The sequence below is a fragment of the Conger conger genome, chromosome 8, assembly GCF_963514075.1.
Source record: "Conger conger chromosome 8, fConCon1.1, whole genome shotgun sequence".
In the NCBI taxonomy this organism is placed as follows: domain Eukaryota; kingdom Metazoa; phylum Chordata; class Actinopteri; order Anguilliformes; family Congridae; genus Conger; species Conger conger.
In genome coordinates, this window is record NC_083767.1 from 26,055,251 (window position 1) to 26,081,162 (window position 25,912).

General features: G+C 39.1%; 1 protein-coding gene across 1 annotated transcript; it reads right to left on the reverse strand.

Annotated features, from left to right (window-relative positions):
- Positions 1-465: 465 nt before the first annotated feature.
- Positions 466-22,836, reverse strand: slc38a2 (solute carrier family 38 member 2). Its single transcript, XM_061250614.1, has 16 exons — positions 22,445-22,836; positions 21,250-21,369; positions 20,944-21,025; positions 20,750-20,865; positions 16,907-16,980; positions 16,724-16,816; positions 12,124-12,205; positions 11,085-11,167; positions 9,311-9,369; positions 5,873-6,052; positions 5,655-5,734; positions 5,435-5,535; positions 4,698-4,822; positions 4,467-4,611; positions 4,289-4,386; positions 466-3,988 (listed from the first exon to the last, which is right to left on the reverse strand). The coding sequence occupies exons 2-16, from the start codon at positions 21,366-21,368 to the stop codon at positions 3,884-3,886; spliced, it is 1,542 nt and encodes a 513-aa protein (XP_061106598.1). The 5' UTR covers position 21,369; positions 22,445-22,836; the 3' UTR covers positions 466-3,883.
- Positions 22,837-25,912: the final 3,076 nt, after the last annotated feature.

Consider the following 25,912-nt stretch of genomic DNA (forward strand, 5'->3'; position numbering starts at 1 on the left):
GCTTCTGGCTCTTCCATGCCAAAAAGATTTTCATTGCCTTGCCTGTTATGGGGAGGGATAAGGGGAGTGCTCATGTGACACACTATGAGAAAATTCGCAACATCTTAAAAATAAGACACTTTAAAATGCTTACTTTAAAATGCACCAAAAAATAGGAGACATATTTAATACTTTCATCACATTTCTTCAATGGCTTCTTGTGCAAATTACATATAAAAACCTAGAAAGTGGTCACTCCTTTAAAAAAGAACATTTACCTGCAAGTGATCTGTAGACCTTATTTAATCTGATCCTGTGGCAAATTAATTTTTAAATGAATACATCACTAATATGTGTATGTAACACACCAACAATATATTGTGGGTTATGGATTATCAGTTGAACACTTGCATTGATAATGAACAATGAAACCATATAAAATATAATACACAAGCTTTCTTTCCCCAAAGAAAGTATGACATGACATAAGGGGATACCTGTAGCTTTATTCTGACAATAATTACATGATATACATGTTTCATTGAAACAAGAGTGTAGCACGGATAGGAATGCTCCCTCTTTGCCCAAGGGTGACCAACTAGCACATACACTCTCCAACTCTTTCACAGTTTGCATACATCATTTAATACTGTATACAGAGAAGCAGGACACACACACCAATTCTACAGTCAACGCAAATCACTGAAAACTGGAAATCAAACAGGGGTGGTTGCTCTTCTTCCCGTACACTGGTGTAATGATCCTTCTGAAAGAGTAAGTGCAATGAGGAATGGATTTTTATACAGTTAAAAAAAGCTGGTGGGGGAACTCGCATGGCAAGTACATAAGTGAAACTTACCAATCATTTACACAGCTCCAACACATCTTTGAAAAAGATAAAACAAAAATAAAGCTTATATACAGTTCAGCAGATATATACATATATACAATATATAAATATAGTAAAATAGATTAAATTACATTGAATTCTTTTTCCATAAATACCTGGACAGTCATAGTTAGTGTGGCTGGGTGAAATTTGCAGCGGAAGAGATACCGTGGATTACATAGCAAGTGTGTAATGGTCCTGCATGGGTTGCAAGTTAGCAGTGTAAAATTCTTTGACTCTAATCATCTTCTGAATTAGAGTTCAAGTTGGGGTTTTGTGTCAAGCTGTAATGAAAACAATTAGGACACGTACCTGCCCCAGCAGTCTGGTCTGTGAACCTGCTTTGGTTACGTTTGGTCTTTGCACTTAAATGTTTTAACACTGTCACTGAATGGTACTGCCAAGGAACATAGAATACAGAAGTGTATTTGATGACTAGAGCTCCCCCTGTAGGGTAGTCTGCTTGATGGTAAATGCTTCTGTGCTTAAAGCTGCAGCTTTGCCACTGCCATGTCGGAGACAAGCAATTCAAGTTTGTATGGAATTATTCTTTTCAAGTTTCATAAATAAAACTGTTGTGTCTGCCAGGAAATTCTAAACAGCCTGATGGTAAATCTTGCTAAACTTTCTAAAAACTTCATCAAAAAAACAGACAGCAATGTCTAGAGAAGAATGAGCAGAACAGTAAAGTGCTTTAAAAGTAAAAGCACCAGTTACAAATGTTTGTTTGCAAAGTAAACCGCAAATTAGGTACCACATGGCAAAACCGTTTCATTGCAGCAAATGTCCTTCTGACCTTGAAGCGCTCCACACCAACCCCAGCTCCAGGTGATTGATGCTGTACCACCTGTATAGCTGTAGCCTTCAGTGCCCAGAGGAGAAATCCATTATCTTCTGTGTTTAAACCGAGACTCATGTCCTTACTTACAGTAAAAAATGTACACTGTACCGAAACGAAAACAAAAAAAGCCTGCCTTTTTTTTTTTAAAAGCCTGCCAATTCTGCAGCCTACAAGCATACTGTACACAGTTCATAACATTCTCTGGGAAATTGTGTGTGTGTGTACAGTGCAGTCCTAAAGTATTTGGAGAGTGGTACAATTTCTTTTTTGGTTCTGTACTCCAGAACATTGGATTTGGCATTTAGATTCATATTGGGTGATCAGTGTAGGAATTCCATCCATTTTTATACATAATCCACCCATTATATGAGGCTGAGAAATAAGACAGTCCAGACATTAGGCTTAGAGAAACAACATTGTTGGACATTGTTAAGAAGAGAGCACTGGTCTATGTTTGGGATCATTGACTTGCTGTGGGCTGAAGCACCGTCCAAAAGTCTGGAGACATTTGATTGAACATGAGCAGATATGATGCTTCTCTACACTTCAGAATTAATTCTGCTGCTGCTGCTGCCAACAACATGTATATCATCATTGAAGGCAAGTGAGCCAGCATCTGTGGCAGCCATACAGGCCCAAACTATAACATCTTGAGCAGTTCCATTTATCCTTTTGGCTTTTGCCATCACTCTGATACAAGTCAAACCGTCCACAAGACCTTTTTATAGAACTCTGCAGGCTCTTTTAGGTACTACTTCACTGTAAAAGCAGGATGGCTAACTGGTGCATCTCGCAGAGTAGCTTCTGTTTATTAAGTGCTCTGCAGAGCTTAGTCACTGGCACATCCACTCCTGCTTCCTGGAGAGTGTTTCTGATCTGTTGGACAGGTGGTTTGGGTTTTTTTTCTTCATTATGGCAAGAATCATCTGGTCATCAACTGTAGATGTCTTCCTTGGCCTACTAGCCAGTTTGCCATTATGGAGCTCATTCATCATGTTCTCGTTTTTCTAAATGATATGCCTATTGTTTGGCTCAGACTGTTCTCAGCCTCATAATAGCTTCCTTGACTGTCATTGGCACAATAAGTATGGTCCTCATGTTGACAAACGCCAACAGAGTCCAACGGCAATTAAAAGCCTAAATCAAGACAAGATGCTTTCTTATAGCTGCACCAACGATGCGATTGAATACACCTGAATAATCAGTAACGGCAAAGTTAACTGAAATGAAGGGGGGGGGGGAGGGGGGGGTTGATATGCAATGCCTACACAGATCACCCAACATGGATATAAATACCCTCACATTAAAAGGTGACAGTTGGCACATTAACATCAGATTTGATTTCAAATCCGACATGCTGGAGTAAACCAAAAGAACAGATACTGTCCAAATACTTAAGGGCTGCACTATATGTATGCATGCACATACTGTGCAAATGTCAGAGGCAGCCTAGATTATACTTTCAATATAAATTTGGTCTTGATATTTTTATCTTTTTTTGTTTGTTTTCTGCATTAGTGCCAGTACAAGAGGATATTTGAGATTTTCCAAAAAATTAAATGTTAGTGACATTTTTGCATTTCGTTAAAGTAAAATATTAAGAAACAGACCACCTTTGAGATAAAAACTTGATTAAGGTTGTCTGGGATTACCAGCATAGCCAGAAGCAAGTGAGACAGGCAAAGTCTGCAGAATAATATTTGGTACCACCTACCAGCAGATTCTTATAAAACTGCAGTGTACCCAAAAGCATTTATGCAGTTTTAAAAGGTGAAGGGTGGTCAGAATAAATACTGATTTGATTTTTAACTTCACTGCTCTTTATAATACATTTTCCGATATTTAAAATGGTTGACATAATTACTTTTGACAGCAACTTTTTTTTGTCATTTGCCCAAGACTTTTGCATGGTACTGTATGCATGCATGGATGTTGGCAAGTGCACACACACACACACACACACACACACACACACACATGTAGGCAAGACACACAGGGCAGAGATATGTATATATATACACATATACACACACACACATCTCTGCCCAGTGCAGCTGTAGATCATGGTCTTCAGCAATGAAACGCATCTTTCTGACCCAGGTTATCCATTTCAAGGATTCCCAGCTCTACTCAAGGAGAACAGCTAGGGGGGTGAGGTTGCGGATCCCCTGAAACTAGTGGCCATTTCCAGATGCAGAAGCATTGACGATCCAGTCAAGGATAATCAGGGACATGCTGCCAATCATGACCAAAAATCCACTGCACAAGAAGATGGTGGCCTGCAGAGACACAAGTTGAAGCTTAGTCGTCCATGCAGATTTAGAACACAGCGATAACATTCTTACTTTCCTACAATAAGTGCTCTACACATACTGAATGGCTAGCACTCTGACTTTAGTACACCAAATGCCCTATACTCTGACTGCACAAAGCACCCTCTAATTTGACTGCCATGTATTGTATTTGACAGCAACCTTGTATTCCAACTAATCGACACATAACCTAACCTTCTGTACTGCCCTACACCTTGAGCGCCCTATACTTGCAAGATTTCCATTCCCTAGGGCATGAGCATTTACCCCAATCTTTTGGACTGATTTCATGGACTCCTTCTGGACAAGTTTGATGTAGAAGGCGGAGGGAAGGATGAAGATCAGCATGGCAGCAGCAGAGGCACCTATGGACATCAATGAGTGTGTCAGATCAGAGCATTGTAATCTTCAGTGAACTGGTATGCAACAATTGAGTAAGGCCTACCAATGAATCCGAAGATATCACGGATGGTGGGCACAAAGATGACCAGAGCATTGGTTGCCCCCAGCAGCAGGAGGGTGATGAGTGAGTGGCGGACCCAGCTGAATTCTTTGGAGGCACAGAGGAGCTGGTTCACCGACGTGCGTATCTAGAAGGAGGAACAGCCTTCAGAAACGAAGACCAGACACTTTCAGAAACGTACTCTCACCTTACTACAGGTGTTGTAGTACCTACCGGGAAGAGAACCACAGGGACTGTCAGGGTGACCGCAGTCAGAACTGCCAGGCGCACCACGAGGAGGACTGCATCAAACTTATATACTTTGGAATAGGTGTGAAGCAGTTCAGGTTCCACATGCTCTAGAAACGTAAAAAAAAAAAAAAAAAAAAAATAATCATAAAAAAAGTCATGCCATGGCCATGTCACTACCACAAACTTGGTAGACCTCCAACCCTTAAGCGGTCACCTCTAACATTACTATGATTCCCAAATAAACCCCAGCAGAATTTTATCTGGAGACTACATTTTTGCCAAGAATAAGACACCCACAAACCCTGGACAATGGGAGTTCCACAGTGGACTAATTGACCTTATATAAGATTGCCATTTATTACATTTAATCATTTATTTCTCGTAAATTTATTAAGCAAATGTGTCTATTTATAATCATTAGATTCTAAAGCAACAATGTGTACCAGTGTACTTTGATTTGGAAATATATACAAAATGTATACAAGTTAGCAGGTTTGAATAAATCTTTCAGACTAAAATATATTCCTATAGTTCTGCCCCAATTTATGCTTGTAAACCTTGATATTTACAGAATGCACACAGTTGTGCCAATAGTGGCTTTTCACAGGGTCACCTCTTACATAAGTGTCCTGCCCCTGTTCTGGGCTAATCCGCAAGCCTTTATTCACCATTTTAAAATAAACAGATTTGGTTCAGTGTAGAGGGACACAATTGCTCACCATTGAAGGTCAGGTAGCCAAAGAGGGCTGCCAGAAGGTACATGATGAACATAGCCAGGAAAGAAACATTGGCCACACCCTGCATCCGCCTGCGGGAGCGACTGTTGAGAGAACAGGTTCACTCAGCATTTCAAACGGGTGTAATATAGCATTTTCTTATTATGCACCACTGATAATGTGTGTTTATGTAGCTCAGTGATCTCAAAGCGGCGATACTCACTCCTTCAGTTCCTCATACATTGGCAGGATTGCTGGATGGCACACAAATGCGAATGTGAGAATGGGCACAGCATACACGGTCTGAAATGGGGGGGAGAAAATGTATATTTATTTTTTTTAATAAGAGCTTTAAAGTACTGGGAGAAAAATACCATTGACGCTTTTCTCCCTGGTTATATGAAGTAACAGGCTCAACCTTTGGAATTTCATGCAGCTCACCTGGGAGTTGAAGACAAAGTACTTGGGGCGGCACACATCCTCGGTATCATGGGTCGTGGTGTTTGGCAGCCTGTCAAGAATGCTGGTGCTCTGATTATATCCAGTGTTGTTCAGGGTGATGTTCAGTGTATCGTGATCTCCTGAAAGGGGGCAGGGAATCTGGAACTTCTTGCATATAACCTGAAGAGAAAATGAAGGAGACATTTATATGACCAGAAACATGAAACTGGAAATGTACTTCACTCCACTGACTGGTTTATGTATTCTTTAGGTTATTTGTAAGCGACAAGCACAGAAAAGAGAATCGTTGAGCAATTTTCAGCCAAACCTTTATATCGTATGAGAAATAATGGTAATCTTGGATTTTTTACAAATTGCAAAGAGTTCCAAAGCGTTTCTTTAATTGAAAGAGCCATTTCAGCACATTAAAGGTACAATAGGCAAGATTTTTGTGTTAAAACATTGTTACAAGACCATTGTATCCCTTCCCAGCATTGAAAAAGCCTCACGTTGACTAACTGAAACCCGAATTGAAGGACTATAAACTCAAAGTGTACATTTGTAGGGCCGTCCAATGCATCAAAACATTGTACAGCTGTACAGCAGTACAGCAATTAAAGCTCATTCGTTGAAAAATGGTTCCACCTGCCACAGCCAGTTGGAGGCGTATTCTGATTGCTTGTCTGGAGTACAATTTGGGGAGCGACACAAACAATCACTGAAACTCTGTGTACTATTGCTTATTATTCAAGCGAAGACTACATATCTAGTTTTAAAACAATACCAGTTTGTTATCGGTAGCAACAAGCAAATTAGCTATACTAGATAAGCAATAGTATACAGTATACAGTATACAGTTTCAATGATCGCTTGTCGGGAGTGCAATTTGGGCAGCTACACGTTCCTTTTGTCTCTTTACGCGTTCAATCATTCGTAAACGTTTCTCTCTCTCAAACTGCAAGTTGGAGTTGCATTGTTTGTGGTAGACTATCATATCTTAGTCAAATAGCCAGCTAGTTACGCAGCCAAACAACTTGCTTGCTCACAATCGAGTTGGTTAGCTAAAGTGAAAACTATAAATCGTGTAGGGTAGCACACCAAAGTCAAGATCTCAAAGTCACCTGTTCGTCGATCATTTTCTTACTAGAACACAGCAGGCTCTGTTGCGTTTGTCAGTGTCAGCTTCCCAAAACAGTGCATGAGAACACCAAAGTGTATAATAACGATTTATATTACACGTTATATACAGACTGTGGGAAGCATACAGTGTTGTGGTTTGAGGTTGTCTGTTGTTGCAATTCCTCTCTTGACCGTTAGAAGTCCGAAATTACCTATTGAACCTTGAAGTGTCTAATTCGGTAGTTTGCATTTTAATTGCTACGGGTTACTTTGGTGCAACAGGGTGCAGGTTGTTTTCAAAGTTCTGAATGTTCATAACCGTTTGTTTTTGGTTTTCTACCCGTCCAAACACGTGTACCTTTGAGGAAAAAAAGATGTCTACGCCCCCCGTTATCAACCCCGCCTATACACCCCCAAAGATGATTCTGGCTGTTGCAGACTACTGTGTGAATGCGAATGGTAGGGCTGTACATTTAGAAGAATTCTGGAAATGTATACAGTTATATTTTTTAATAATCGTAAGTATGCATCGGACCTATTTTAGGAGTGACTGAAAATACTTTTAACACATGGTCAGGGAGAAAACCCTGGGTTTTAAGAAATGTCAAGAAACATGACCTTGGTTTAAAGGATTAACATGGTGGTTGGTCACACTTTCTAGGTTTTTATATGCTATTTGCACAAGAAGGCACTGAAGAAACACAATGAAAATATTAAATATGTCCTTCTTCAGTTTTGGAGAAGCAGGCATGTTCAATTTATCGTCCTATTTTCAACCGATCCACGCAGTTGGCGGCACAAGCAAGACAATGCAAATATTTGACTAACGTTAGGTTCACTTAAATTGGAAGAGTGCCCTTTAACGACTACTAGACTATTTGTGGTTATATTAAATTTAGATAGCTAGCTAGTTTGCTTTCTTTCATAAGGTGATGTTATCGATAACGTTAGCTAGCTAGTTTGCTTTCATAAGGATGTAATAGTTGTGCTTTTATCTTAACTTGGCTAGCTAGCAAACATTATTATGGGATAGGTCAGTGCCCTTATCTTAGCAATCGATAGTCAATATACTAAGTTAGCTAGCTTATGAAAATTCAGTTCCCCAAGATGAGCATTTATCATGGAGGTAGCTATGGTAAACAACAATATGAGGAAAGTGGGGGCATGGTTTGTCATTCATAGTTAATTGACAGTTCTCATTACCACAAACATTTCAGTGAACTTTTATAGTGGGAAATTTAGGCTTAGGAAAATACATTTAAATGACTGAATAATGAAAAAATGTGTTTTGTTACTACCTAAAGACAACTGGCAATCACATTCAACCACCATTTAATCTTTAAGATAATGTGAATACATGGAATAAGTTTTGTTTTGTTTTCAAATGCACTGATTTGTACCCCAAGTAAACTGAATACATGTAAATAAGAGTCCCAGTGCCAGTATTGGAAATGCCTCCGATACAGCCCAAAAAAGCTGGAACGGGTATCGGTGAGTGCATAGACACTGATCCGATACCACAATTTATTATGGGATGACACATAAAAATGCATAGTGGAAAAATAAAGAAAATTAAACTAAGCAATACATTATCATTAGGCTGTTTATCCATCGGTTATTGAAAGGAAAATTTCCCTGCTTTCAGCAAAGAATGGACCACATTAATCTCACCACCACAATTGTCCCATGCCATATGAAATGCATTGGCAAAGTTTACCGTTACAGAAAAACAAATTGTACAGAGACCTGTATCAGCGTAAAAGTAAAAACATTACACCATTCGCCTATGGTAAAATAGATCCGCTGTTAGCATATTATATCAAACAAATATTGCTTGACCCAAGTTCGTTAACAGCATCATATTTACAGATTTAATGCCAATCAAGTCTATCAGACAGAAGCCATAGGGAAGAGGGATGAAAACATGAAGAATTATTATTTTAAGCGATGCATTTAATATATATATATATAAATAAATAGAAAGACACACAATCGACTAGCAGGCCTGGACGTAAACTACAGAGATTTAACTACAGCCTTCTGCAACTCCGAGGTTACACAGCACAATGTGAATGTAAACTTAGATCTCTAATTTGGCAATTAGGCTACTATCAGACTTAAAATGTGGACATTTAACTATTAAGATGGCCCAAAAAATGTTTTTGAAAATTACATTAAATTTGTCAGTACTCCAGTTTAAATAAAGAAGGTATCTGAACATCTACACATGTAAGATTTCAACCATGGAGCTGTCCAGGATAGGAGCCTAGATAGGGGAGGATTGATATAAATAGCATAAACAATAGCACCAAGGCTTACCACTATCAGGAAGAACACCATGCACAGCAGAGAGAAGCCGCTGGTGTAACCCAAGTAACCTAAAAGAGAGAAGGAGGAAGAGCAGTTGAGGAAAGCAGATGAGGTCCTACAGAGCAAGCAGTTTCAATCACAGGATCACAATAACAGGACAGGAAACATGTATGAGCTTATCTGATCAGTATTGTTAATCCATTAAAAGGAATGATCCCCATCCGTGAGCAAGAAATTCAGCTCCGCCTAGTGGTATGGTATTGAAGTAACGAATGAGAAACATTTTAGCTGCCATTACGTTTCCAATAATGTATAGTTTGTAAAGCTTACGTAAAACACAGCATTTTTTGGCCTGCGTAATAAAACCGTAGCCTTTTCAATACACACGCAGAGACTGTTACGCTTCAACAGATTTTATGGCCATAAAGGTTGAGAATGAGTGAATATTTCTGAGGAAGACTGAAAACACCTTTGGCTCCAATAGAGGCCATTTTCATTGACGTGACCCCATTTTATATAAGGAAGCATCCAAATAAAATTTCTGAAATATTGCATTATTCAGTATGCACATAAATGCTAAGGAACAAGCCTGCTTTCGAAACAATAAATAGCATATGAAACTATGGAATCTGTTGGTCGCATATTTGACAAACTTAAATATTAATATATTACAGAAAATATTATTGTGATTATTGTACATATTTTTTACAATCTTCTCGACCTGTTGCTGAGGAAAGCAGGAGAGGGAGAGGTAGGGGGAGGATGAGAGGTGATGTGAAGTGCAAACACTTTTTCAGAATAAAGTGGGTTGTAAAATACAGAATTTTGCTTACTAATGTACACGCCATAAGACCCATAAAATCATTTAGACATGTGTCCTTTTGGAGTCTCCAAATGTCCTTTCTGGACAACTGCCTAGACACAGCTTAGAAAAAACTATGCAAAATGCTCACTGAGGGATATTGGCATCAAATTTGAAAGTGGCTGTGGCTCCATTGTATTTCTAAGGGCGCCAGACACCGCCATAATAATCGGTACCCAGTCAATAATTATTTTGGAAAACAACCCCAAATGGTTACCTTTCACAAGACACCTGGTTATGGATTATGTCTGTAATCAAAAGGGTTAAAAGAATAAAATAAAAATAATAATAAGTTGCCATTTTATTTTGGGTATGTCATTTTCAAGAAAAGGAGCGATACTTAAGGGGTTAAGATTCAGCTTCACAAATGTAGATTATTATTTTTTTTTTTCCTTCACAGACCCTTCATCGTTTCGGACATTCCACGTTATGGATATGAACGGGTACATGCAAAGCATGTTAAAGCATTTTCTGACAATTTGTTATATGTAGGAGTGAACACTAAGCAAGTTCATATGAGCAAACATTTAAGCAGATTTCATCGGGACGCTCTGATTTATCATGAAACAGGTGTACCTGAGGAAGAAAAAAAGAAAAAGAAATTCGGATAGCACCAAGGAACCAGGGAATTAAAGTGCCCTCCTGTCTGTCAAGTAACAGCATGATAGCAATGTTCCAAATAACCCACAGACTTCAGAGAATGTTTTCAACATTGGCGGCACTAAAACAGGAGACATTTTTGGTTCAAGGCAACACAGCTGCATTTTCTTCTTTCATATTCAAATGCGATTTCTTTTTTTTCAATTTGAATAGCATTTGAATATAAAATCTATACTGAATATGTTTGACAGCCCTACTAACTAACTACGAGGACAGCATGACATTGCTCCCTTCACTGTGACTGACAGAGGAGATGCTTACCCAGGTTGCGCAACAGCGACAATGGCAAGATGATCACCAGAGAGACCAGCAGTACAAGGTAGTCTCCATTCAGATACCACGCTCTGGAATGAAGAGCATGGACACGCAAAATTTTAATTCAGATTTGGTGACTCAGTGATGAAAGATGTAATGTAGATGTGATGTAATTTCATGAACCCCAAATTACTATCCCTGACTTGTGGGCTGATCTGAAAGGAATCATGAATCGTAATATACAGTGCTGAGCAAAACATTTGGGCACTTGTGGTTAAAAAGCCTTTGACAATTTATATCAAAGTGAACAGAAGCGAATCTGGTACAATGTTAAATATTTCTTCACATTTCAAAGAATTCGAGGTATGCTTTGGCTCGTTGTCTTGCTGGAATACTCAACCTCTCTTCAATTTCAATGTTTGGACTGACCTTCCATTCTTCCTTCCACTTGCAAAATATTTCCTGGGCTCCCAACTGCCACACAACCCCAAAGCATAATGGATCCACCGGCATGCTTAACAGTTGGCAAGGTGTTCTCTACAAAGACCATTTTTTTCCTTGCATACCTTATTTGGTGGTGGCCAAAAAGTTCAAGTTTCCTCAGTCCAAAGCACATGGTTTCAAAAGGCTTCAGGCTTCTGAAGGTTCTCTTTTGCATAATTTGCATACAGATGCTTAATGCTTTCGATCACCTACAGATTCAGCGTAATAGACATTTAAACCAGGGGTGCCCAAATTTTTGCACCCATGGTCAAACAATTGGCATACGAGTCAAGCTGTCCATCTGAGCATTCATCAAGGTACTAAAGCCTGGCTTAAAAGGGTTTTATTCACATTAAACACTTCAGACAAGACTGATTATTATTACCCAAAGCCTTCAAATATGAGAATGGGCTTCATTAGTATGATCAGTGGCAAATTCATTCAAAAGAAATTGTGGCCGAGTTAAGAGTACTTTAAGCTAAAGGAGCAGATAGTCTGAAATGAAAAGCCTGATTCAGTACTCTTGATTATAGACTTGTGTGTTATGCAGCAGGCAGTGTACCCAGTATTGTCCTTCATGCCTAGAAAGGCCTGGATCACGATGGGCAGCTCATACTTGACAATGAATAGGTAGCTGGACATGGCTGAAAAGTAAAAGACAAAGATCTTCCTTAGCAAACATTTTCTCTTCTGAAATCCCAGTAAAGCTTCAAAACTCACCATAAAGTAAAACAAGATTTACACTATGGATCAGGGGGGTGTACTACGAAGGAAGCTAAACATACCTTGGGTTTCTTTGCGTAACCTAGCTTCACAAAACCAAACAACCTCAATCGGCCTTAACCTGTACTATAAAAGGTGGTTATCAACTTGCAGTGCACCATTGGCTACTCATAAGCTACTCGAGTGGCGCATTTCTCATCATCCCGGTGATGCCAAAAGTCGTGCCGGCTTACAAGGGAGTGGTATAATTGGCCCATCACTGTAAGGGTGGGGGGGGTGCTCAGCATGGAAGGTCGCCGCAACACCTTCCCGATATACCTGAAGCTAAAAAGTTCATTCTTAAACTCAAGAAGTATATACATAGTAGGGATGCGCCGATCAGGGTTTTTGGCCAATCACCCATCTCTGATGACTGGAATTAGAATCGACCAATACCAATCACAAGGTGGATGAGGGATCTTTTGTTTAAAGCCTTCTATGTACTATGTAGCATTATTTATTATTTTACCATTGATTTACCATTTACCATTAACTACTCAGAAGAAAACAATACAATAAAGAGCTGAGAAAGTATAAATTTATTAATGACACATATTATTAATTATTAAGTATTAATGACAGGTAACACTTAGGCTAAGGAATAATTCACAACAAGGTGGTTTTAACGCAAGATGCGGAGGCGAAAACCACCCGACGATGCGGATGGTCGCCTTTTAGGAGTTTAAACCCTTTTACCAAAGATTAAAACATAAGCAGGAGTCATTTATATTTTGGGGCAATTCACCCTCAAAATAAAACCATTTGCTGGAACCAACTTCAAGCTGCTGGCGGCTACCGTTCCAGCATGTTGCGATGTTTACATATGTTGGTTAAGTTCTGTTCAAAATGGAGAAGTTAGCCAGATGGCCGGTTTTTATTTTTTATTTTTTTATCTTGGTTAAAGGTTGAAACAAGGCTTACATTGGATTCTTATTCGTAATTGCCAGGCCACCTTACATTTTTCACACCGGTGTCGTAATTGCAATTTCACAGGAAAGATTTTTGCATAAAAGATTTTAAAAGCCAAAATAGTTTTCAGCCAAACATTACACAACTATATCACACAATTTAGCAAACAAGGTTAGAGAGTTGTCCATTTACAAACAACCATTTCAGGACGTCACATAGCTAGTAAAGTTAACGAGCAAACTACCAAAACATTACAGAGCTTACGGCTATTAATATCTCGATTTAACATTACTGTACTTCACAAAACGATCAATACTTAGATGCCATTTCACAATTGTTAAATGCAAATAGCTTTCTTGGCATGACTAAGTCTTGGTAAAAAAAAAACCCTATTAACTTGTATCACACTGCTGACTTTGCGCATCACCTCACAGCAAACCGCAGGCAGTGTATGAATTTAGAAGGGCAATTAACTTTTATAACTTTGATGGGGACTACCTGCCAAGCTTTCCATCCATCCATTATCTGAGCCCGCTTATCCTGAACAGGGTCGCAGGGGGGCTGGAGCCTATCCCAGCATACATTGGGCGAAAGGCAGGATTACACCCTGGACGGGTCGCCAGTCCATCGCAGGGCACACACACCATTCACTCACACACTTATACCCACGGGCAATTTAGACTCTCCAATCAGCCTAACATGCATGTCTTTGGACTGTGGGAGGAAACCGGAGTACCCGGAGGAAACCCATGCAGACACGGGGAGAACATGCAAACTCCACACAGAGGCCAACGGGGATTCGAACCCAGGACCTCCTTGCTGTGAGGTGGCAGTGCTACCCACTGCACCATCCGTGCCGCCCGCTTTGAAGGACTAGTGGAATTGAATTACCACCTTGCATCCAATCAGAATCAAGTAGTCACCCAGATCGTGGTATACATGCAACATATTCATATTCTTTTATTAAGTCATGTAGATTATGAAAGAAATGGAAACCAATAAAATAGCCTATGCTTGGCTAAAGAGCAGCTTGACAAATATTTTGGCTTTCCTATGGCTAAAAATGCACAATGCTAAGCATGATGTCGCAAAGCTAAGAAACCCAAGAAAGTACATTATAGACACATTATAGCCTATATACACTCACCAAGCACTTTTAGGGATTTTACTTATTTTTTAGACTGCCTATCCACTTAAGAGTTATGATGCTTTGTGTGTTCAGAGATGCTCTTCTGCATACCACTGTCGTAATATGGTCACCTTCTTGTCGGCTTTGACCAGTCTAGCCATTCCCCTCGGACATGTCTCATTAACAAGGTGTTTCTATCTGCAGAACTGCTGCTCACTGGATATTTATTTTAGAGTTTGCAAAGAATGCCATCTACACTAGCGCAGAGGTGAGCTGCTTCGGGGAGTGACAACTGAGTGAGACGACTGACTTGCTAAAGGGTTAACTCGCTATCCTGACTTGCTTTTCATACTTGCCTAATGAGGTTTGTAGTATTAAAATTATGCTGCGTTCCTTAATGAGGGATTTCTGCTTCACGCACTTTGCATACTGCAATTTCATTGCATACTGGCAGACAATTCTAGCAAACTTCCTTTGCCATGTACAAAGAAATGCCAGAGATATTTTGTGTTATCTATTAGCAATCTGATCGCCTCTTCTGATCTCTTTATAATGAGCTCCAATCAAACCTTTTAGAGTGAATATCGCCTGATAACGATCGGTGCCTGACCGACTGGAGCATCCCCATCAATCGCCAAGCAATAATCCATAATCACGAAGTGCAATGTTTGCACATTTATTAAAAATCTCTTTTATACAAGTATTGAGAGCCTTAAGTACTTTGGCAGCGATTACAGCTTTGAGTCTTACTGTGCATTCTTCCTGGCAGATCCTCTGAAGCTCCTTCAGATGGGAATCGACTCAACTGCCATCTTCAGGTCTCCCTACAAATGTTCTATGGCAGGGGTGTCAAACTGAATCCCTAAGGGGCCGCAGTATCTGCTGGTTTTTGAGGTTTCCTTTCAATCAGCTGTCAATTAAGGTCTCCAGAACAAGGTGTCGATTCTTTAGCCAATCAATGACTTAAATGCACCACAGGTTCTGCGAACAACCCGAAAACCAGCAGACACTGCGGCCCTCCAGGACTGGAGTTTGACACCTGTGTTCTATGGGGTTTAAGCCAGGGCTTCGGCTGTCCTCTTCAAGGACTTCCCTGTATTTAGCTGCATCATGTATCATCTGTATCATCCTTCCCTCAATTATGAATTAAGTCTCCCTGTCCCTGCAAAGCACACTCATAGCATGATTCTGCCACAACCATGCTTCACTGTATGGATGGCATTGCCAGGTGATGAGCAGTGCCTGGTGTTCGCCATACATTGTGCTTGGAATTCTGCCAGAAGAGTTCCATTTTGGTCTCATCAGACCAGAGAATCTTTTTCCTCATGCTCTGAGTCCTTTAAATGCTGTTTGGTAAACTCCAAGTGGGCTGTTGTATGCCTTTTACTCAAGAGTGGCTTCTGTCTAGCCACAAGCATAAAGGCCTGATTGATTGGAGAGCTGCTAAAAATAGTTGGGTCGACCTTCTGACTTCCAAAGTTCTGTTAGTGACCATTGGGTTCTTGCTTACCTCCCTGTCCAAGGCCCTTCTTGCTTGGTTACTCAGTTTGGCTGGATGGCCAATTCTAGTCCTGGTGGTTCCAAACTTCATTTCACAATTAAGGGCACTATTCTCCTGGTTGGTTTTATACCCTTATACCCTTGCCCTGATCTATGCTTCACCACAATTTTCACCTAGTGTTCCTTGCACTTCATAGCTTGGTTTTTGCCCGACATGCAGTGTGAATCGTGGGACCTTATACACACGCGCGTGTCATTACGGGTTACTGAGTGTAGATTGATGGGCAAAAGTACCACTCAGTATATAAAACTCAAAAAATAAGGGAAGCAGATAGACACACAGGGTTCCATAAGTTTGCATTATGCTGTATTCACTATTGGGAATCTAACCTATATCTTTTATAGTGCATCCATGAAGATTAATTTCGTCTCCACCTGGCAAAAACACCCAAGCTCTACATGAACGGCCCCTTCCAAGGAGTGAATGGTCAGCTAGCTTCGTAATACTAAAAACCCAGGGTTAGACCTTAGATTAGCGTGTCATGCATGCTTCGTAGTACAGCCCCCAGATCTGACTTGATGTCAGAGATTGATACTTTGCTGTATGTTCATATGTAGCGGAGGGGAAAGCAGTCATAACCTTGGCCTCATATTTCAGTGCCGTCATATAATTACCCCTTCATCCTGAGCTTTAAAGTCATGCACATACGATTTGTTCCAGGTGTACATGGAGAGGATATGCATTTGTAATTCAGACACTTTCTTAGTCAATACTGAGCATGGCTTATTTTTATACGGAATGGGCCATGTTAAAGAATGACATTATAAAAGGCTGAAAGCTTACATTCAACAAGTTATTTACCTCCAATGTTTTGCATGGTGATGGAGCAGGAGCAAGCCAATTTTCCTGGCATTCCGAATGCTTTATATCCCAACTGTTCATACACCAATGACCCTGTAAAACAGAAACATCCCATGCAATTAACATGTATTTTTCCCCAATTCAGCAGTACCATCAGTCGAGACTTTAAAGAAACACAAGTACCTCCTTCATTGGCAGTTTTTAGCAGCAGGTGCACAGAGTACAGGGAGAAGATGGACACGGCCACAAGCAGGATGCTGTGAAGGGGGACATTCCAGAGAATATTCATTTACCCAATAACATCACTTTCCAGTATTCTAAATCCACAACATTCACGATTACTAAGGTGCATGAACCAATTTCAAGCCCGCACCCCATTTCAAAATCCTGCTATTGGTTTAAATCAGTGAGAAAATTGTAGTACCCACCACATTTAGGTTCAAACCTCTCACAAATTACTGTTAATAAGATTAAGCATAGTGAATACATTACATTAAGCATTACACAAAGACATTCACTCATACACACACTCATCATACAAGTCACATGCTCAAAGACACACACACACACACACGAACATGCATTGCATGCACCTACTAGATGGTCATTAAATAGACTGAAGGACACCACAGCTAAATTTATCCAGTTTATTTATTGGTGATTTCCATCATCTCTTCATGAAAAATTACATTATATCAGCCATTCCCCTTTTATTTGCACAAAATGGCCCGGATAAAATTCTAGTCCATCAGTACTGGCATGTAGGGGTGTGAACATTTCAATGGTTAACCAGTGGTGTTGTTTACAAAAATGACCAGATTAAATTTCTGAAACTGAAACGGTAAACCCAGTTTAAAATTAATGCGCTTTCACCACCAATGACAAATGGACACATTGGCTAGAAAATTTTAAGAAAGATTATGGCTGTATATAACTTCCTGTCATTCCTGAACAAGCAATCCACAAGCAAGTTATATCAAGCAACCTTCAGCTATTTCCAGGGGTTAGAATGCAAACACCACAGGGAATTGAATGCTGCGGTATTGAAATCTGTAGCTGTGGTTCACTTAGGTCCACTTAGGTCTTAGGCTATTGTATGGCATTTCTTAACATTCACAGAAGACACAACAGTCAAACTACCAGCAAACTGAATCTACCCATTATACTGTAAAATACAGCACCACATCACATGCAGGCAATATTACCATGTAGGCAAGTTTACAGTCACAAAGCCTATAACGACATGTAATCACTATTCAATTCTATCAAATCGAACAATTAATTTTTTTTGCGTTGCGTTCTGTGCATCTAATATTAGCCAGAGCTAGCTTACCTACATTTAACAGGATCATGTACTTTGACGATTTCTAAAAATCAAGTTTGTTGGTACAAAAGATCATTCTTTAGACCAGTAGCCTATCATTATCCATTGGATATTGAAAGCAAAAATTCCCTGCCTTAAATGGACCACAGCAATCATGTCACCACCACGATTGCCCTGCGCCAGATAAAATCAAATGCATTGGCAAAATCTTCTGTTACATCAAAACGTAAGCCAAATTGTATAGATAGTATTCTATTCAGGTAATTGACCACCATTTTGGTAACTGTGTAGGTTTCAAGTTCAAGAAGTAGCATTCAGAGGGTATTTCGCAAAGCAGGACAGCAGAATTAGTTAGATATCTGCACTGAATAAAACAAGAGAGCCACTATGAGCTTATTCAGTGCAGTAATCCTGCTTTGTGAAATACCACCAGTTCAGATTGCTAGCGAGCTAGCTACAGGAGATACTGTAGCTAAAATGGTGTGCTATACATATAACAATAGCAATAAGCAAACAGGGTCGACCAAGATAAGCTTTTAACGTTCTAGTACACAAACTGTTAAGATTAACATGAGGAACCAGAAACGGAGGCGAAGAATGGCTAGACATCAAGGATTTTCAGCCATCCTCAGTGTGTTCAGACCACCACAAGCAACATCACCATGAACAACTTCAAGCAAATCATGGCAATCGCCCACACGTGTCACAGCTATGCTCTGCACAATCACAGTACCTAGCTAGCTGGCTAGTAAACACGTTTAAAAGTGAATAACTAAAGAATCACCACCAGAAAAAGCTAAATTGACTAAATGTGCTACCTTACCTCTAGCAAAAATATTGTCTATGTCCACAAAATCGTGACTGCATCATCCGCCCTTACAATTTTTGTCTAACATTAGCTCTGTACCATAACAGTGTTATGCTATATCACGCAAATATTGGACATTTAGTGACCATGGAATTGTGCACAACCCTGTCTGTAGTACTCAACAGCAGCAGATTGGACGTTGGGTCACGTTTTTACTTTCATTTACTTAAATACTCTGTTCCAATACTTTTGTTCACCTAAAAATTGGGTAGTCTGATAGCAAAGGTGCCATGTTCAAAGCAGTTCAACAACACATCTAGTGGTAAATACCAGAAAATAAAAATTTTAATTCTGAACTCAAGTCTCGTGCCTTGCTGTTCCAATACCGTGAGGGGACTGTATGTTCTAAGTAGTTTAAAAAAAGAAAAGCTGAAGAGTGAGGAAATGCAAATGAAGATTAAGATTTTAATTGGATCACTGATTGTGTTTTGAACCATGAAATAATGGGGGGGGTGCACTTCCATGTGACAGGTTTGAGGAATCATTAGTAGGTTATCAATATCTAAACGAAAAAAATCCTGAAACTCCTGCCACAACAGCTACAGGGGAGGGAGGAATCGGTTTACTGTAGGGCCTGTGATGGTGAAAACGAGAAACAAGGCCAGCTTATGAATTCCATTCATATTTGTGTGTGTGCGAGGACAACCCTATGCCCACATCCAGGACTTTGTGCAACTCATAGGTCAGTCCTGACGGTTGAGGATGACAGTGCAAAGAGGATTAGATCCACTTTGAGGAATCCTGTGTATAGTAATCAGCCAGTAGGCTTTGCTCAATTTGTAAGGGCTCACTACTCAATGACTTCAGGTATAGATTAGGGTATGTTAGAGGGAATTTTGACCTTTAAATTTCATGCTTTTCCAATTTCAGGGCACTAATGTGATATAAATATCATTGTACTTATACATGATTGTTGTTCGCACCTGGTGTGCAACTGAGTTTTGCCCCAAATTACTGAATGAAATAACAGCAGCAGTAATTTCCATTTGCCAATTCAACAAATACCATTTCTCAGAAATGTTTGAAGACAACCCTACTACTAGGTACTAGGGCTGTCAGCTCTTAGATTTTCTCTTAGAAATTGTCAGAAAATCAAAAATATTTTATTGGATATCATTATATTTTGCATAGAAAATGAGGAATATAGTCAGAACAGGTGTCAGAACTGTTATATCCAAAAGAGGGCGCTCTGCCGATTGTCAAGAACAATGTTATGTGAACTAATATTTATTTTGTCAACATTCAAGTAGGTAGCCTATCAGAAACATCGTCAACATGGGTGACATTTAGTGCAAACTGGGTTGTGTCTATTAGGCTATAGCCTATTTGCGAAGAATAAAGAGGACTAGCCTATGTTAGTGCTAACGTTACACTGGCCTGCAGAAATAAAATATTAATTACCAACTTAATATTTTTACAAGCCAAGTAAAAAAATAAATACATAAATTAGTGTTATGCTGATGACTCAAATCAACTGAAACATGTCTGGTATGCTAGATTGTTCGCCAAAAAAATTAGAATGATCAGCGGCAAGTGCTGAGAATTTTTTTTTTTTTTTTTTTTACAATGTTGACTGTTCTCCAACTGACAGAATCCAAAAAAAGAAAAAAAAAGAAAAAAAGAAATCAGCACATAACACTTTTCAGATTACAAACGTGGAATGCGTTTGGCTTGTTTAGATGGGCGGGAGGGATGTGACCACGCACTCAACGTAAGGTAGTCTTAATCCCAGTCGACTGATTGTCGAAGTTTGAATATTTATTCGACAGCCCTAACATGAAAACACATATGCAAACGCCTTTCAAGATCCACCATATTTTCCTGAGATACTTACACAAACAGAGCAATGCCTGTGTTAGCCATGGCATAGGACAGGCCCAGGATCCCGCTGCCCATGATAGCATTGCCCAAGTTGAAGACAGACATCCCAAAAGAGGCGGTACCTGGACTCTGTGAAGCACAACGTGTTATTTGTAACTCCTGGCTATTGCAAAATGTGTAGCTGAGAAGTAAAGGAAGAAGACTTACATATTCAGTCTCATACTTCTTTTTCCCGAGTTGGTGTTCTGGCAGGAAATTCTGACTCTCTGCATCTATATCCTGATATTGACTTGAATGAAAAGAAAATAACTCAATACATGAAAGTAAAAACCTATATGAATCCATTTTATTTTAAATGATTAAATACATTTAATGATGTGGGAAATGTAGCATGGTTTATTTTGACCACAGTGTCTGACTGAAGTCACTCAGAAATAACTTATTATAAACTATACAAAGGGCAGAATGATGTTAATTTTAGTCATTCAAAATGTGGCAAATACCCCTTCTCACCTGCTATCAGGGGCCTTTTTCTGATAGCTGTAATCATTGCTGTTTGAACTACAGCTACTTTCGTCATCTGGAGCAATGTTAAAACGGCTCATCTCCGTTTTGGCTGTGGCTTGTTTCATCCTGTAAATCAAAAATCAGTAAAAGAAAGAACGACTTCCATTTTTCATAATATCAAATAAATGTCGTCTGCTTTATTCAATGTCCTAATATTGGACAAAGCCAGCGAAATGTATAAATCTGAAATCAAGTGATCTGTCTTTAGAAAGACGGAAAGGGAGGGGTAGGGGTAGAGGGAGGGGGAGGGGGGAGGGTGACGCATTGGAGGAATGGAAAAATACCAGCCGGCCCAGCAGATCACAGGATTGTGACCATTTGACCATGCTTGCTCATTCATGTCCCAGTCAAAATCTTCCCATAGAAGCCCATTACGTTTCGTTACGATAAATATATACATCTGACGAACAAAACTATAACCGATGTGATCAAAATGTATAATTAGGAAATATAAAATTAATCATTCAAATACGCCCAAAATTTACGACACTTGAAAAAAAACCGAACAGCTACGACAATATACATATTATCATACGTAAATTGTAACAATGCCACACTTCCTCTCGATTTAATTTTAAGAATTTACCACAACCCATTATCCAGAAGGAAACAAAGACACGTGCTGGCCTAAAGGGACGGCACCATTTTGCGCATTCCTGTGTCACCATAACCTAGATTCGTCAATTTAGGTTTCGTCTCGGTCTCATTAATTTAAGATGGCATAATGCGGTATTTACGGTTTTAAACATAGGCTACCGGCCACAGTTTCGAGACAGAATTGAGTCACAACCGTCCAGCAATGGTCTTGCGTCATTCATTTAGAAGAACCCTTAAGGCTGCCTGCACTGTTTGAAGGACACAGATGAAGGTTCATTACAACAGGAAACTAAGGCGTTCTAGATGATTCTCTTCAGCTGCCTAGCTAGCTAAATATTAGCCGCTATATGTTGGCTACTTTTCAATATTTTAGCATCGTTATGATAATGACTTTATTCAGCCACACAGGTAAAAACATAATTTGGAAACTAATGTGCAATACAAAAATAAGCGTTTTTAATTAAAATGATTAATTGGCAAATGTAGCCTAAGTTAACCATTATTTTGTAAAGGTGAGTAACTAACGTTAAATGTCACCGCTTACCTCGCTCGAGATGCTCCGCAGTTAACCTACTTGAGTCGTAAATTTTTGAAGGTCTTTGGATTTCTTTTTTTTCTTCTTTTTAAAAGAAAAAAAATCCTTTTGTTGTGCAGGAAAAATGAACAGTGGCACTAATTGTCAACTCCTTAACAATGAGCTAGCTAGTTAGCTATTGTCTAAAAATAGCGGTAGCTCTCTCGGCGGCTGTACAGAATGCAACTTAACAAACAATATGCTACACTTAAACGTTAAATAGGACAATACATACAGGAAATCTGTAACATATATTTACATAAATAAAAAGGACTTATTTGACAATAAATATTATTTTATTCTGTACGCATTCTTCCTTGACTCGTCGTGGTTCTGAGATTGGCGACCGCTTCCCCGTATTTTATAGCTTGCAGCATTGCATCAGCCCGAGCAGGAAGGGGAGTGGTTTCTACTCGCGTAAGAAGAGCAAGTGGCTTTGTGTACAAACACAAAACCATAAAAAGACACGATATATAGGCTAACTCTTTGAAATGAAAGCTACAAGAGGCTCGTTGGCTCTTAATTTCTTTAAGTTTTGGGGACAAATTAATGACGCCTTAGTAGAAGACAAATTAGAATGAACGTGGTATCTTATCTGTGGTTTTATTCAACTCGTTCTCAAGAGGATCAGTGCTGGACGCAGTAAAATCATGTGACCGCGGGTCAGACATGGGCTGTCTCAAAGTGCACACTTGTGTAGTTGTGCACTGGTGTTTTTTATGCGCTTAACTTATACGTCCACCAAGTCAACTACTTGCAATGCAAGAACATACAAAATCTGTTAATTTGAGACACACTTGTACGATAACGTCATGACTTCTGACTGTAATGTGATACGCAACCGACTAACACCAGCCCCTTACATCTAAAGTGACAGTTAGATTGCTAGCTAGGTTATAGCAGAAAACTGTTTGTGGTGAACATACACTCAGTGAGCACACCATTAGGTATTTATTAGATCGAAATACACAGGGGAATGAGACATCCTAGGCGGGGCATGGGAGTGAGGGCGGTCTAACAAATATAATCAGGTGAGAAACACGAACGGGCAATAATACAAAAACGCGAACTGGATTCACAAAGACATGTACTAATACAAACGGCTCCGGACTAGACAGTAGACAATTGCATAGAGTTAGGAGATGTAGTGATAGCGAGGGACAATTGCGAACACTAAGCAAGTAATCAGTGATAGAATAGGGAGGCGGAGTTACAGAACAGAATTGAAGCATCAAAAGTTTTATGCTTTTATAATAAAGTGTGGGAAGAAGGGAGATTACCCGCCAGTTGGAAGGAAGCAGTAATTCTACATATTCGTAAACCAGGAAAAGATCATAACAACCCAATTAATTATAGACCTATAGCACTGACATCTCATGGATGTAAAATAATGGAAAAGATGATCAATGAAAAACTAACATATTATATAGAAACAAGAGGTTTAATGACACAATATCAAAGTGGGTTCAGGAAAGGAAGGGGAATTTGTTAAGGACATGAAATAAGAAAGGCTCAAATAAATAAAGAGAGTGTAGTAGCAGTCTTTTTTGATGTGGAAAAGGCGTATGATATGTTGTGGGAAGAAGGATTATTGATAAAGTTAGATAAATTAAGAATAGGGGGAAGAATGTACAGGTTGATAAAGGATTTCTTAAGTGATAGCAATTCAAGTTAAAGTAGGAAGTATTCAAATAAATACATTGTGGAAAATGGTACTCCACAAGGAAGTATAATTACTCCTTTATTGTTTTCTGTTATGATTGATGATGTATTTTCTAATATAGATAAAAAATATTGGAGTGTCAATTTATGCTGATGATGGTGCAATGTGGAAAAGAAGAAGAAGTTTATAGTGAAGAAGCTATTAGTAAAGTTGAAGAGTGATCATTGAAGTGGCGTTTAAAATTTTCAGTAGAGAAAACAAAATCACTATTCTTTACAAGGAAGAAGATAGGGAACCAATTAAATCTAAGATTATATAGGAAAGAGTTAGAAAGAGTAACATTTTACACATTTTTAGGTTTATGGTTTGATGAGAGACTAACGTGGGCAGTCCACATACAAAAGATAATCGATAAATGTAAAAAGGTATTGAATGTGATGAGGTGTTTAGTAGGAACTGAATGGGGTGCAGAAAGAACAGCGATGGCAGCTATATATATTAGTTTAACCAGATCTGTTTTTGATTATGGCTTTGTAGTATATGGATCTGCAGCAGACAGTTTGTTAAAGAAATTGGAGGTAATACAATATCAGGCATTAAGATTATGTTGTGGTGCAATTAAAACAACCCCAGTAGCAGCATTGCAAGTGGAGATGGGAGAAGCACTACTGAATCTAAGAAGAACACAACACAAAATTATTGGGTAAATTTACAAGGTCATAGCAATCAGCATCCAACTCAGAGTACACTAGAGCCTTGTTTGGAAAAAGAAAAAAGAAAGATAAAGAGCTTTGGGTGGGTCATTGATCAAAAAACAAGAGAAATAGAGATTAGGGAGAAGAAGATAAGTCCAAATGTTCCTTTTCCAGCAGTTCCTCCATGGTTTTTTCTGGAGATTATGGCTAAATTTGAACTTTTAGAGAAAATAAGAGGAAAAGATTTGAACAGTAGTGCAAATTTAGTAAACTCTTACATAGGAAATAAGTATTATGGATTTGTTCAAATATACACAGATGCGTCAAAAACCAGCAATAATAGGGTTGGAGTTTCACTTGTTGTGCCAGAATTTAAAATAGTATATAAGAAAAGATTAATTGATAATCTAATTGCCATTTTACTGGCTTGCAGTGGGTGGAGGAAGTAAGACCACTCAGTAATTATATGTTCAGATTCCAGTGCAGCATTAACGAGTATAAGAAACAACTATTCGGCATGTAGACAGGACATTGTATTGGAAATATTACAGACATTATATAAAATTCAAAGGATGGGGTTAATTGTTTGTTTTTTTATGGGTACCAGCACATGTGGGAGTAGAAGGCAATGAGGTTGCTGATAAATATGCGAAAAAGGCAACAAATAGAGAGAATATATAAATGAGGGTAAACTTTAGTAAGGCAGAAATGAAGAGTTTGATTAAAAATGAAATGAGGAAAAGATGGCAAAATCAATGTTTTACGTGTTTAAATTACAAATACCCAAAACTAGTGAATGATAGTTTGTTAGTTAGACGGACTTATTACTGTGTTAATATAATTAGTACTGTACTGTACGGGCAGCCTGTAGCGTAGTGGTTAAGGTAAATGACTGGGACACGCAAGGTCGGTGGTTCTAATCCCGGTGTAGCCACAATAAGATCCGTACAGCTGTTGGGCCCTTGAGCAAGGCCCTTAACCCTGCATTGCTCCAGGGGAGGATTGTCTCCTGCGTAGTCTAATCAACTGTACATCGCTCTGGATAAGAGCGTCTGCCAAATGCCAATAATGTAATGTAAT

Excerpts from the sequence above, each read along its gene's own strand:
- slc38a2 (XM_061250614.1), bottom strand. The coding sequence starts at position 21,368 with ATGAAACAAGCCACAGCCAAAACGGAGATGAGCCGTTTTAACATTGCT. Across the intron at positions 4,612-4,697 it reads TCCCTGTGGTTCTCTTCCCG|ATACGCACGTCGGTGAACCA; the intron begins GTAGGTACTACA and ends TCCTCCTTCTAG. Across the intron at positions 4,387-4,466 it reads TGATATCTTCGGATTCATTG|GTGCCTCTGCTGCTGCCATG; the intron begins GTAGGCCTTACT and ends TGATGTCCATAG.